Below are 14,410 nucleotides of genomic sequence, written 5' to 3'. Positions count from 1 at the left end.
GGTTACAAGTTCATTGTCAAATAAACGGCAAAGACATGTCTATTCCTACTGGATATCTAGTAACAGGAATCAGACAACAAAACTCACAGACAACAACATAAGATAGAACTGTAGTTCTGGAGGCCTTATATAAAACTCTGTCCATTGTGTGTTTATTGGAAATCTGCAAAATAGCATGTTAAAGACAAGTCATTGCTAAGAGATGAGGAAAGAGCCAACGTGGACCTGGCATGTGTATAATATATATCAAGATCGTTATTTCATTCCTTTACTGGTAAGAAACTAAAAGACGTATTAGTTGGAAGTAAATCAGTTTATATATTGCCTATGACTCACATATATCCTTATCTAGAAAAAATAATAACCAAGCCTGAAAGAAGATGCTATTCTCTGGTCTCAAATCTTGTTTGTTTAAGAATTTTTGTGCTCTGCCATCAAAACAGTATTTGCCCACAAACTACTCTTTCTGAGCCTCAAAATTCAGAGGGAATTTTCTCATTACTTTAGAGTAAGTCTTGTCTATTCTAGGCTTCAACCTCAGATCATGGGCCACAGCATACCCTACCACAATGTTCATTAACTCACCGACTCCTGCCTATCATCATCCTCAGCTTTCCTTGCGGCTCACCCAGCTTTGTCACTTCCCAGGACTGTTTTTATTTCCTTACCTGTTTCAAGGCCCTTTCCTGGGCTCTCGTCCGTGGGTGGCGCACTTTTTTTCCAGGTCTTATCTCATTTCCCAGTCACACCTACTCAGAACAAAAAAACATGCATTATACATCCTGGAATCACCTGATGACAAACACAGATCCTGGATCATGTCCCCCACAAATGTCTTTGTTATAGACTAGGGCTGTGCATGGCTTACAGGCCCCCTTACAAGGACAACCAATGCCCTAAGAAATGTCTTAATTCCACACTGTGACATGTGGCCAGGCCTCTTTCTGGATTCCTGCCTGTCTATTTGGGTAGGGCAATAAAAGAAAAGGGGAAGTGGCTGCAAAGCGGGTGGCCACGGCTGTGGGTAAATGCTGGCTTTGTCCACCTGGCAAGGCAGTCATGGCTGTGAGTGCACACTGGCTCTGTTGGCCTGAGTGAACGGGTCCTGGTTGTGAGTACATACTGGCTCTGTCTGCCTGAGGCTGGTTGCAGCTGTGGGTGCACATTGGCTTTTTTTCCTTGACTGAGGCTGTGCCTGGGGCACGCACTGGCTTTATCCACCGTGACCTGACTGAGGCGTCCCTGGGGCTGGGGGTACGAGGGCTCTGCACCTCTGACTGAGGCAGGCAGGGCTGTGGGTGCATGCTGGCTCCCTCCACCTGACCGGAGCCATCAACGCCTCTGCGAGACCCTTTGGGGGATGAACGGAGTCTTATTTCCCGCTGCAAAGCTTCCTGCTGCACACGGGGCTCAGCACAACACGGCCTGGGGCCCCTCGGCAACCCACGGGGCCAAGGCCTGGCAGATGGGCAGAGTGGAGGGAACTGGTATCGGAGCTAGTGCCATCCTCCCCAGCATTGCCAGGTCTTAAATATGAAATGACTGTATTGGAAGCTCAAAATGATCGTATTTGCTTAAAAACTCCCCTGCATGAAAAAAAATACTTGACGCATGCAAATACGTCCTCTTCTTTACTTTCTATTGCTCCCTGTAAGTTGCCAGTGAGCGAGCGAGCATTGGGTCATCCAAGTTGCTGCATTTCTTTACGTCAAGGTGGTAAGCAGTCAGAAGGGAAGTGCTCACAGCAAGTCCAAAAGTCAGTGAAGGCTTTACCAAGAGCGACTTGGCTCCATTGAGACGCCTCCAAAATCATGGTACATTTCGAATACTTTGTCTAGTATTGATCGTACATCCTACAAGGGATGAAATGATCATGTAAAAGTGATAATGATCGTACACCTGGACTGGTGACACCGTCGCTCACACGTGGCGGGCTACGGCTCTCCCTTCAACGTCGCTGGGGGAAGGGGGCGGGGCCGAGATACAGTTAACTGCTGTATCCCACGTGGCTGACGCAAGGCCACGTGACCGGGGTGGGGCGTGTTGAGGGGGCGGGGCGGGGCATTGGTCTCCGCGCAAAGAGCAACAATTAAAAAAAAAAAGTAGAAATACATTAAAATGACATAAAACATAATAAAATCTCATACATGTAAAAAATTACATAAAAAACAACCTCTCATACTAACAAAAAACATAACGGGGGGGGAAGCATGAGGGACAACCGGAAGGCAACATATTATTCGGTCTCTCCAGGCAACAGGAAGTGGCGTCCGCCCCTCCCGGAAGGTCCGTTGGTCAAACCCGCCCAAGTGGAACAACGGCCACTTGGCCCGTTCCGCCCCGGCCCCTCGGAGCGGCCCGCGCCCGCCCGGCTGGAGCTGCCTGGGGTGCGGGGTGAGGACGGGGAGGAGGCAGGAGGTCCCGCGGTGGGGGGAGGGGTCGGCAGCCCCGTCTTCCCGGCGGGGAGGAGACACTCGCGGCGCCGCCCCCCTCCCCCGCCCGCGGGTGAGACGCCACGTCTCGGGCTGGAGCAGCGGGCGGTGGCGGCAGCAGCGGCAGGTCTGCGGGGCCGGGTCGGGGGCAGGGGGAGCTGCCGCCGCCTGTCGGGACCAGGCTTGGCACGGCTGCGGGGGGGATGGGACCTGCAGGACGTGCCCTGAGGCCCGGGGGGTCCCCGCGGGGCCTTGCGCTGCCGGTGTCCGCCCCGCGGCCGCTGCGCCTCGAGCCCGGACGTGCCCTGGCAGAAACCCTCGCGCCCTGGCGGACGTGGCGTGGGGCGCGCGGCGGCGTCTGGCATCAGGCAGCGCCGGCCTCGGATCGCCTGGGTCCCAGGGGTATCTGTGGGCGGGAGGGATGGAGGTATGGAGGGGCACTGGGGAGAGGTGTGTGTGTACTTTGTGCATGTGTGAAATCAGCAGACGTGTCAGCTTGGAAGGAATGGACTCCCGGTGTTTCCCCAGAAGCAGTTATCTATGAATATGCCAGGTGTATGAGTGTATGTGCGTATCTATACACACGCACACGTATATGTGTGTGTGTCACTTATACAGAGATGACCTGAGCAGGGTGCAGGCCCTGGGGCAAATCAGCCTGTGCAGGGCCCTGCCCCTGGACACAAGGAAGCTGGCAATGGATTCAGCCCTGGGGGTGGGTGCCAAGCTACCAAATGTGCAGGGGGAGGGTGGTGGCAGTGCAGTCACTGTGGCCATGCTGCCAGCTTTGCAGGGCCCCCTGAAGTGCAGGACCTGGGGTGGTTGCCCCTAATTCCCTCCCCCCAGCCCTGCATATATCTATATCTATATATAGATAGATAAAAACACACACATGTATACAGATATATATTTATGTATGACCAAACAAGGAGCAATGGCCTCGAGTTGCAGCAAAGGAAGTTTAGGTTAGATAGGTAGATATTAGGTAGAGCTCTCTCATTACCCACAGAGGTTGTGGAGTGTCCATCCTTATAGGTTTTTAAGACCTGGGTGTACAAAGCCGTGGTTGGGATGATTGAGTTGGTGATGGTCCTGCGTTCAGTAGAGGGTTGGACTAGGTGACCTCCTGGGGTCCCTTCCAACACTCATTTTCTATGATTCTATACTGGTATGTACGTGGGCAGTATCCCCCCCAGAAGCAGTAATCCATGAATGTAGCAGTGGGTGTGGGGGGGTGTACACATACATGTACATATACATACCAGTATGTTCATGGATCACTGCTTCTGGGGGTGGGGGGTGGTGTGCACTGGGAGTCCATTCCTTCACACATGCCATTTCTATTGATTCAATTGGGAATTTTACCTGCGTGATTCCACGATCTGACCTTAAATTTGTACATTTTTGAGACAGTTGCCCCTGCCACAAAAGACTAAATGGTAGTGCCTTAGAAGTGTCACAGGTGTTTCCTGGTGATGGACAGGGGATAGAAATTTAACTGGCTCCAGATAGATAATTGTATGGAATTTGGTTGGATCTTAAAACATCTTTGGCTTTAAAAACCCAAACTTTAGCTAAGTGCTTGTGGTGTCCTATTTCTGAACAGGAAAATGTTAAATTGCATAGTCTCCTACATTTATTTTTTGATCTTGTTAGCTGTAGGTGATCATATTAAAATAAATGCATTGCATATTTGCAGTAATCAAGTTAGATAGATTAGGATTTAGACCCTAGATGTTTTGGAAACTCATGTGTGAATTCTGTGAACTTTCATTAGAAATCTTCCTGTTAGTCACACTCAGAGAAGACCTGCTTTGACTGGCAGCCAAGACTCATTTCGACTGTCAACACAAGCTGTAATTAGTGGTTTGTGCTCTGTAAAGCAGTATGTCTTGGTTGCTGTGCAAATATTAGAATCCATGTAAACAATAATGCCATCATTTTTAGCAATAAAAAGATTCAAAACACTTTGAATCTATACAGGTAAAATAATATGACTTTTAACTGAAATAACCCCATTTGATGATAATGGAGCATGAGAGGCCAGAATAAGAATGTCCATAATTATTGTCATTTGTAGGAGCAGGACAGTTCATCACATATTTTCTGATTTACTGAGGCTGGTGACAGGTTTTTAATATATTTACATACAAAGGGCTTGGGGGTAAGGCTTGCTAATAAGCTGTCTGTTGCAGAACCAATTTCTGTAGCCTTCCACAATTACCGAGACTGTGAAAATTGAGAAATGCATGAGAGTTCTTTTGTTTGTATAGAAAGGTGGATGCTTGGCTGTGTTTTATCGTCTGCACTATCATTTAGTGCTCTGATTCTGTACTTGAAAGTAAATGGATGGGGTGGGTTAATGACAGTTTGTAAGTGCTACTTACTGTCTGGTATCTTCAGAGCTATAAGAAAAGGCTTTAAAAATAAATGCATTTGTTTCCAGAGAATGCAGCTTCTTGGTAATAGCTGCAGGCTATTTTCATGACCTGGAATTTCCCAGCTGCCTATTGTAAACCAGCAAATGAAAAACTCGGCATTTTGCTACTAGGCAGCATCTTGGCTAGCACTGCCGCTGATGGAGAGAAACAGGACTTGGTAGTTCACTTGAATGCAAAATATTTGGAAGAAATAATTTCTCTGGATCTGGGTCAATTCTACCATGGACTCTTCATCTGTTCAGCAAGATGTCCTGTTGGAGAACAGAGGTAGCAATGCAGCCTCTAGCAATTCTGAAGGACTCTTGGATTGCAAGGCCAAACTGGATCTGCCAGTTGAAGGTGAAATCACTAGTAAGTTTTTTTTATATGATTTGGATCACTGCCTGATTCTTTTAGGGCCTCTTTGTTACTTATTTTGTTATGCAGATCATATTGAAGGGGCTTTTGTTGGATTCAGCAGTTGATTGCACTGTATGTTACTTAAGAAGCCTGATGGAGATTTTGTCTATCTTATGAATTCCTCTTTAATTGATAAACTTCTTAATTTCTGTTTGAAAGCTATTAACTAAAATGTTCCTGGTAGCCAGTTGGGAAAAAGGATGTTCAATGTTTGTTGTGTTTCTGGTCTTCAGCAGATAAGGCCTAGGGGTCTTTAAGACTTGTGTATGGGTAGAATTATTCAGAAATAACCATATTGAACCAACTGATCCAAAATAATTATGTGAGCTGACATTCCAGAATAAGAATATAATTTCCAAATCAGCTGAATCTACTTTTGGGGTGGATAAATTGGGCATAAGGCCCAAAACAAAACAGATGAAGAAAAAAGGCACGCTTATTCTGGAATAATTGTCCATATAATATGGAGTTTTCTACTCTGCAGTTGCATCTTATCTTTGTATTTCTTTATGGAATTATTTTCATGGGTAGTGTTCACTTCAGTTTAAGAAAATGAAGTAGATAGCCTTTCATTTGCCAGAGTATGATTATGTGATTAATCATTTATCTTTTATAAAAGTCAGAGATTAAACTGTCTCGTCTCTTTATCTCAGGATTGTCTTCCTAACAATTCTGTTGAGGTTTATAAATAGGTAGAACATCTTTCTCTTATTTTAATCTAATTATCCACCACTTCCACTGCTTTAAAGCAACTAAAGATAGATTAACATAATTATAATTGCATCACTTTAGTTATAGGAAGACAGGTTAAAAATGTAGCTCTGACTGTCTGAACAGCCCCCATCATTTTTGAGTAGTTATGGCTAAAGCCCACATTTGACCCCTTATTTGTCAACACCAAGCGCATCTATTTGTGCACTTTATCGCAGAGTGGACTAATTGGCTCCGCAGTAAAGCATCATAGCCTACACATGCACCAGTATTTAGTACACAGTAAAATAACTGTCGGAGGATAGTACTGTTGGAGACCATACTACCCTATGGCAGATATGTGTGCTGAAGTACACCTGTAGATGGTGATGGGCTGGCTGAGGGTACTAACGTATGGGGGGCTGCTTGCTACCTAGCCCTGCACTTCAGCACCCTCACGCCCCAACCAGCTCCTCTGCTGCCCAATGCTGCACCTGGAGTGTGGGGCTGATTCCTTTCCCCCGCTCCACCAGATCCCCTGTAAGCCCAGGGCTGCTCCATCCTGGCTCACAGTGCTGCAGTCCCAGGCACACGTGTAGACGCTGCACCCACAAGCAGCTGAATCTGGCACAAACTGCACTGTAGTTGATTTTTTCCACCTTAATAGCACATGCACCCACTGACAGTTTTGTTTGTTTGTTTTACTTGTCATCACAGCAAAACATTCATCCAGTATGCTTACTACATATCACTTCCTGTGCCCTAGCCCTACTCAACATAGTTTTGAAAACACAAACTCCCCCTTGAAAACAAGTAAAACATCTGAGGCACGTTGCACTGAAATTGTTGTCCCATTATACATGGGCCTTATTAAACAAACAAATAACATAGGGGCTGCTGTTGAGGTTATATTGTTAATTTAGTTATTCAGTGCAAATTTCCATGCTTGAAATTTAAATGACTCTGTGTACAGAATTTCCAATATGCTGCAGCAGCATGCTAGGTCAGGTGAGCACTAGGAAACTGCTCAGGGATGTGATTTGTTAAAAAAACCCAAAAAACCCAACAAAAAACAAACAAAAAAACCCCTTCTGCACTGGCAGGAGCCTTAGCGCACACAGTTATACCAGCAAAAAAAAGAGGCCTTCCTGCTATAGGAAGAAGGCCTCTCATTTCATTTGGAGAAACCAGTATAAGCTATAAGAACAAAAGCACTCTTTTTTGCCACTATAAGGTATTCTGACATTAGGAGGTTTTTCCAGTGCAGTTATGCTGGTAAACCTTTTACTGTATAAGTTAGGCTCTAGCGAATCTGGAACATTACCTCAGAACTTGGATGAAAAAATATGCTGTCATTTTGAAGCAACAGTTTAATGTCCAAATGGGGTAATACATTTTAATCATTGAAATCTGCTTGGCTACACGTAGTTTTCTAAAGGTTATCAGCAAAAGCCCTCCACAATGAGAGATGAATGTATGTGGAAAGCAAACAGTGGGAAAAATTCTATTTCAGTGTAAGTTTTTCTACTGATTCAAGTAAACATTTTTTTTCCAACTGATCATGTAAGAATATTTCCTATAGTCTTGGAATATGAGAAGTTTGACCTTTTTTAAGTCTCAGACACTTAGTAACACAAAACAGTTGCATTTTCAAATTCCTTCTTTTAATTTTAGAGAGAACCCTTGTTACTTATTCCAAAAGTTACAACAACACTACACGGACTGTGCTCAGAAGGTGACTTTGTGTAGATTTTTTTCCCCACCTGAAATGTGTGTCTCCAAATTAATCATGCAATTCAACATAACAACATCTTTTTCCCATCCATGTGGAAGTTTAGTGGACCTCTAAAATATAAGCCTGTAGAAGGGTTGTGGTATTGTTGAGCATATGTTTTTCTGTGTGGAAAAGGTACAGAAACCACCACCAGGAATGAGTTCTGGTCTTAGGTTAGCTTTTGTGTATGGTTTATATGAAATAGAGTGGGGACTTGCATTTTATGCTTCCAGTTTCATTATTTGATTTGTGTTGTATTCTGTTATACATCTAGAAGAATATGCCATTTTTTGTCCAGTTCTTCCCAGGGTTACCAACACTTTTTTGACTCGTATTAGAAGCTGGGAAGTGCAGTTGGGTTTTCAGTCCAGCATTTATGCATGTCGATATTGCCACTGTACTGAGGCACTACAGTGTAGGGTCTTTCTTTGGTATGCTGCTGGTTCACTGTGACACTTCGGGAAACTTAACCTCCCCGTGTCTGAGTTTTTTTGTATCTAAAATTTGTTTAATACCTGTCTAACCAGACTTTTGTGAAGCTTGATAATTTTTTTCCGATAGAGTGTAAGGTTTTCAGAAAAAGACCTTATACAAGAGCAAAGTGTACCTGCCTGTTCTATTAATTCTGAGTGGAAAACTATAAGCACGTTTCATTTCACTTTTCTTTCAAATAAACAATGTGGCAATTTCTAAACATTAAGCCTGTCTTGATTGCAAGAATCATTTGTTAGGTTTGTTTTCGGAAGTGCGCTTAAGTATGAACATGGTGATTGTTGGTGTAAACTAACACAATTTAACTTTCTTTTCCAGCTACCAATATTAAGATCAATGAAGTGCCAAAAGAAGGGGAAAGACTGGAAGTAAACAGTAAAGGAGATGCCTGCCAGAATGGGCCAGAGTCACTCTGTCCTGACTCCCTTTTGTCTTTTGACTCCACCAGCAGCCCCCAAGGTCAAGAGCCATCTCCAGGTGTGGCTGGTTTCCATGACAACCTAAGGAAGTCTCAGGGAACTAGTGCTGAGGGAATAGTTCTTAGAAAAGAAGCTTTGCAGTCCCTCAAACTAAGTCTTCCCATGCAAGAAACTGAATTGTGTAAGCATCTGTTTACGATAGAGCCCCTGCTTTCTCTTGCTGCATAAAGTTTTTTTCTCTGAGCCTCTCTGCAGAATCCCTATAGTATCATTTAAGCTTGGACTAAACTTCATTTTTGCAGTAAGCCTTTCCTTCATTTTGGACTAAATTTCATTTTTTTTCCTGCTCCAGTTGAAGCACATGCTTTAGCATTTAACCAATTGTTTATTCTACTGACCCGCACATTATGGTAAATGGGAGCGTTATGTGACCATAAGTTAAGTTGTTCTCTTCTTTCCCATGTTGTAAATAATGGGGTGACATTCAGAAATTGACAATTTTAGGCTAATAGAAAAGCTTCCTTTTGCTGAAATGTCTTTGTTTGGAAAAGTTTTCCCAAAGGAAGTGATAAAAAAGCCTCATCAGTGGGGTTATTAAATAATAACTGGAACACAGTATAAGGAACTTCTTTAGAAGAAATCCTGCACTAGCCTCTGAGTTTTGGATCTAGGAGACCAAATAGGTCCTGTCTGTTTCTGCAATTTTGTCAGATTCAGAGCTCTATAAAAGAGTTGGGAATTATGATAGTAGTCTTGTTCCTGCTATGGACTCTTTTTCTCAGATCACTGGATAGTTGATTATAAAGAATGAGTGATTGCAAGAAGCAGTCTGATCTCAATGCTTACACACAATACTTCAGAAGATTGGTGGAGTAGTGTTCCAAGATGCATGCAAAGGAGCTTTCTTTGTGAATGCTGCATATTCTGCATGAAGCATGTTGCTCTTGGATGGAAGGGTTTCTTATCCTTTTTGTGTTGTGGTTGCTCACAATACCACACGGGCTCTTTGTGACATTAAGGGTAACTTTTATGTGCAGGTTCAGCAGAATCTTCGCTCCCCTTAGAGAATGAAGAACAAATCAGACTTCAAGCAAGAAAGCGTCTGGAAGAGCAGCTGAAACAATACAGAGTGAAGAGGCACCAAGAAAGAGTAAGAACTTTTCAGGTGATTCTTTGCTTTTAAGGACTCTCTAGTATGGGTGGGAAAGCAGGAAACTTTCACCGGACCTGATCTAAATCCCTTTCCTTATCCTCTTTCTGTCTGTGCCAAATTTGACCTTCAGCTCTATCAGCACTGTGGCTGAAATCTGTGGGGCTGTGCCAGTGAATGTGAAGACCACTCACTCTTTTAGAATTTCATGGAGCAGTAGCTTCTAGAGATTTTTGTAATAATTTGGAAAATCTAATTTGAAGAGCAGTTTGGAGTATCAATTTTTTAAAACATTCATTTAAAAAATGATCAACTCAAGTATGAGGCAGATGAACCCACTGCCTAGCACTAAAGGATGTTGCAGGCCATGTTGCATTTAACTAAGTCTAGTTAAAATCAGGTTGTTGGTGAAGTGCTATATACATTTCAAGTATTAGATCTGGAAGAAATGTTGAAGCTTCACCTTTAAATGCAATAGCAGAAAAAAATCACTGATGTTAGTTGCACTGTTACATTATGGAATTTATTTTTGTTTCTGCTTTTTTTTAGTCTAGACAGTCTATACCCAAAAATCGGCCCTCCAGTACACTAGATCCTGAGCTGATGTTAAATCCAGAAATCTTGCCAAGAGCCAGCACTGTAGCTATGACGAAAGAGTATTCCTTTTTGCGGACCAGTGTCCCTCGCGGGCCGAAACTAGGAAGCCTGGGACTTCCAGCAAATTCAAGAGAGAGAAAAAGCTCTAAATCTTCCAAATCAAGTAAAATCCGGTCTTTGGCTGATTATAGAACAGAAGAGTCAGACTCTGCAAATACTAATCGGAATTTTTTGACTCCAGATTCATTTGGTGGGTCTCTGAAGCAGAACAGAAGTAGTTTGACGTCAGTTGTGTCTGAGATCAGTCTGCCCTCTGACACAGATGATCGACTAGAGAATTCCTCATTGGCAGGGGACAGTGTTTCTGAGATTGATGGAAGTGAAGTTGGAATGAGGCTGGATGGAAATGAAAGTGACAGCTCTACCTACAGCAGTGTGTCAGGAAAGGGGCTGTACAGTATCTTACAGAATGCAGAAGGCAAACAAGATACTTCATACATGATAAATGGCCAGAAGATTCCTTCTGATGCAGTGGGCCAATTTCCTTCCATCAGGGAGGTCTTACAGGCTGCAGCTGCAGAGCATCATGCCCAGGAGCAGGAAGTTAATGGCGAAGTGCAGAGTCGGAGAGATAGTATTTCCAGCAGGTAAATGTGTTGCATTGCGTTATATTGCCATTACCATCCTAGGTGTTTTTTAGCATATCCATTTGAAGCTTTAATTTTCAGCAAGTACATTTGAGTATAGCTCTGATTTCTGTTCATTATGATAAAATGTGTGCTGACTAATAGATCCTTACATAAAACTATATGGTCAGTTCACAGAGTACATTTTTAATGTATCTAAAGATGAATATATAGCTCAAAGATTGTCAGCCAGGGTGCCATAGGTGCACAAACATGAATCGTAGGATAAACCCAAGATTGTAAATAGGAATCTATAGCATTAAAAACTTCCTGACCACTTTGCAGTCTTTCAGAAGAATTGCTGTAGTATTCTTCTGTTTTAAAAGAGTGAAAATCAAGAGCGGGCATTTTCAAAGGGCTGCATTGCACCTAAGGAGGGGATACCTTGAATCTAAAAAGGTTGAGAACCACTGATAGATAGGAACCAGCTCTAACTGAATGATTGAAACCATAGGTTTTACAGATCTTTGCATAGATCTGTAGGGTATTCCCCAATCCACTTCACACTAAACAAGAAATAATGGCAGTTTTAATATATGAAATTTTAATGACATAGGTAACACATTTATCTGGATTATAACATTTTAGATATTTTCAGTTTCTTGTCAAAGCTCCATAGCTGAGTTTTTAAAAATTCTTTATAAATGTGTAGATGGTCTGGTAAGGCATGATTTTGGGTATACTTGGGTCAACCTGGCATAACTTCAAAATGCACCTGAAGTATGGTCAGACACTTTCAGCTAACCCACCACAGTGGATTTTGACACTTAAATCTCAAATGTCCCGTCCCCTCCCCTCCTTTACTTCATTCAAAAATGTGGAAATAAAGATGAGCTGTGCATGATGCCATGAGAATAATTTAAGATTGGGCTTTTTATTGTGGGTGTGAGAACAAATTCTCAAGCCATGGTCTATACCCTGACCTGAAAAAAAAGAAATTGTAGATATTACTGACTGCAGAAAGAGTAATAGTTTCTCTTGGTTTTGTTATGCATCTTTTCAGCACTGTGTACTTGTGAGATTCCAGGGTCCTTGCTCAAATGTTGTTATAGTCTTCAGCCCCTTAGCTGGGATTCATTTTTGGATCTTTGCGGGTGTATGCATCTGTGATAACCTAAGCATGGCTGAATACTTTTCTCTGACAAGAGATCAAAGTTGAACTAACAAAGGTATAACTGGTCAGACTGACAGGACTACAGTTTGTTTCCCTGCTTGTCTAAGATTTATTGTAGAGTTTGAACAAATTATTTTTGAAAATACAGCTACATGTCTCCTTTTTCGTATGTGGGAGAAGGAAGTAACTTTCCAAAATTTTGGAGGCAAGATCAATAGAAAATCACAATCTACACAATCACTTTGGTAGCAAGGTAGAGCAGAAATTATTATCCCTTTGTTCTGTGAGGTAAGCTGGTTGTGAACGTATAGTATGGTAGCTACTGTGCAGTGACTGCTTATGTGTATATTTTTGCCACATGTTGAATATGAGAGTTTACAAAAAAGCTTATGTCCACTTTCACTTCATGTGGGCAGATAAAGCACTTCAACTTAGTTAACACCCTTGCTTATTTTACAGTAATATGTTCATGTGACCGTATACTTAATCAGCTGTATATGGGGGATGAGAATAAGGAGATATCTGTGCTGGACAGCTTTTCTTTGTAACTGTTCTCTAGCCATTTCAGCCTTCTTTCTTTTTAACTGGTTGATTATTAAGTCCTGACCTTATAAGCATGTATGGTGTCTCTGTCTCCAGTGTCTCTATGGAAAGCTCTATCGCAGGAACTCATGATGAAGTGTTGCAAGTCCTAAAAGAGAAGATGAGACTAGAAGGACAGCTAGTAGCACTGTCATTAGAAGCAAATCAGGTATAAGATAAATCTGAATTTCTGTATTTAATAAAACTAGAGCCACACACTGATTTGAAATTTTAAAGAATTTGCCACACTAAGATGTGTGATTTTTTTTTTTTTTTCATAGTGTTATACAGCATATATTTAAAAAAAAAATGAATTTAAAGAAAAACTCTTTAAATTTAGGTCAGTAAAATATGTGGAAAAGGGGATCCACGAAAGGAAAATCTGAGAGGGAGAGGGTGCAAAGGAATGTTTTTTGCAAACAAAACAAATCTTAACAGGAGGACAATCTTCTGTTCTACAAAAAGCTGTCTTATATACCACATACCTGCGTATAACTGTGCTTTGTAAAGGGACTATTTTTATGCACTTCTACCTATGTTCTTTTGCCATATTGGAAACAATAAATGGAGTGCAACTTTTTCTTTCTGATCCTGCAAGTATATATTACTTGCTTAGCAAAATATTGTTGCTAGACATTTGTTTTAGTTACTTTTAATTTCTTTGCCTCTCTTGTTAGTGTGCTTTGTCAGTCTGCCTTAACTTTTTTTAATGATTTTCTTGAACTTTTTTAGGCACTCAAAGAGAAGACTGAACTACAAGCGCAGCTTGCAGCTTTGAACATGAAGTTTCAAGCACAGATGGAGCACAGCCAGAGTAGCCAACAGAAGCAGGAGTCCCTGAGTTCGGAAGTGGCCACATTAAAGCAATCCTGCTGGGATCTGGAACGAGCTATGGCTGACCTGCAGAATGCTTTGGAAGCCAAGAATGCCAACTTGGCTTCTTCGAATAATGACCTTCAGGTGGCAGAGGAACAGTACCAAAGACTCATGTTAAAAGTTGAAGATATGCAAAAAAAAGTTCTCAGTAAGGATAGCACAGGTGAGTTGATATAAATCTCAGTCTCAGACACTTGCTATTCTCCCCCCTTTTCCATCCTGCAAGCAATTTTAATTAACCTTAAGTCATATGGGTGCTGTCAATTACTGATGTGATGTTGGTGGTAGTAGGCAACTATTGATCCTTCTGGATCCTAGTTTCATAGTTGGTAGGGTCAGAAAGGACCTGAGCAGATCATCAAGTCCAACCCCCTGCCACGGCAGGAAAGAGTACTGAGGTCAAACGACCCCAGCAAGGTGTTCATCTAGCCTCCTCTTGAAGACCCCCAGGGTAGGAGCCAGCACCACTTCCCTTGGAAGTTGGTTCCAGATCCTAGCTGCCCTGACAGTGAAGTAGCACCTCCTGATGTCTAGTCTGAATCTACCCTCTGCCAGCTTGTGACCATTATTTCTAGTCACTCCTGGTAGTGCTCAGGGGAATAGGGACTCCTCCAATGCCTGCTGGTCCCCTCTGACTAGTTTGTAACAGGCCACTAGATCCCCCTCAGCCTTCTCTTGTGCAGGCTGAACAGGTTCAGGTCCCGTCGCCTCTCCTCGTAGGGCCTGCCCTGCTGCTCCCTGACCATGCGAGTGGCCCT

General features: G+C 42.7%; 1 protein-coding gene across 4 annotated transcripts in view; it reads left to right on the top strand.

Annotated features, from left to right (window-relative positions):
• The first annotated feature begins 2,302 nt into the window (after positions 1-2,302).
• The window catches only part of GOLGA3 (golgin A3), a 40,549-nt gene continuing 28,441 nt past the window's right edge, over positions 2,303-14,410 (top strand). The window contains exons 1-7 of one of the 4 annotated variants that reach the window (XM_019507004.1): positions 2,303-2,387; positions 4,879-5,224; positions 8,547-8,828; positions 9,685-9,797; positions 10,347-11,041; positions 12,834-12,945; positions 13,509-13,815. In XM_019507004.1, the coding sequence (XP_019362549.1) occupies positions 5,095-5,224; positions 8,547-8,828; positions 9,685-9,797; positions 10,347-11,041; positions 12,834-12,945; positions 13,509-13,815 (1,639 nt within the window). In that variant the 5' untranslated portion in view covers positions 2,303-2,387; positions 4,879-5,094. Of the gene's footprint in view, positions 2,388-2,487; positions 2,560-3,685; positions 5,225-8,546; positions 8,829-9,684; positions 9,798-10,346; positions 11,042-12,833; positions 12,946-13,508; positions 13,816-14,410 lie in introns of those variants that run through there. The other 3 variants (XM_019507003.1, XM_019507005.1, XM_019507006.1) reach the window with 3 other exon arrangements.

Source organism: Gavialis gangeticus, unplaced genomic scaffold (assembly GCF_001723915.1).
Source record: "Gavialis gangeticus isolate Ggan-Ray unplaced genomic scaffold, GavGan_comp1, whole genome shotgun sequence".
In the NCBI taxonomy this organism is placed as follows: Eukaryota; Metazoa; Chordata; order Crocodylia; family Gavialidae; genus Gavialis; species Gavialis gangeticus.
This window is presented reverse-complemented; position numbering and strand designations above follow the sequence as displayed.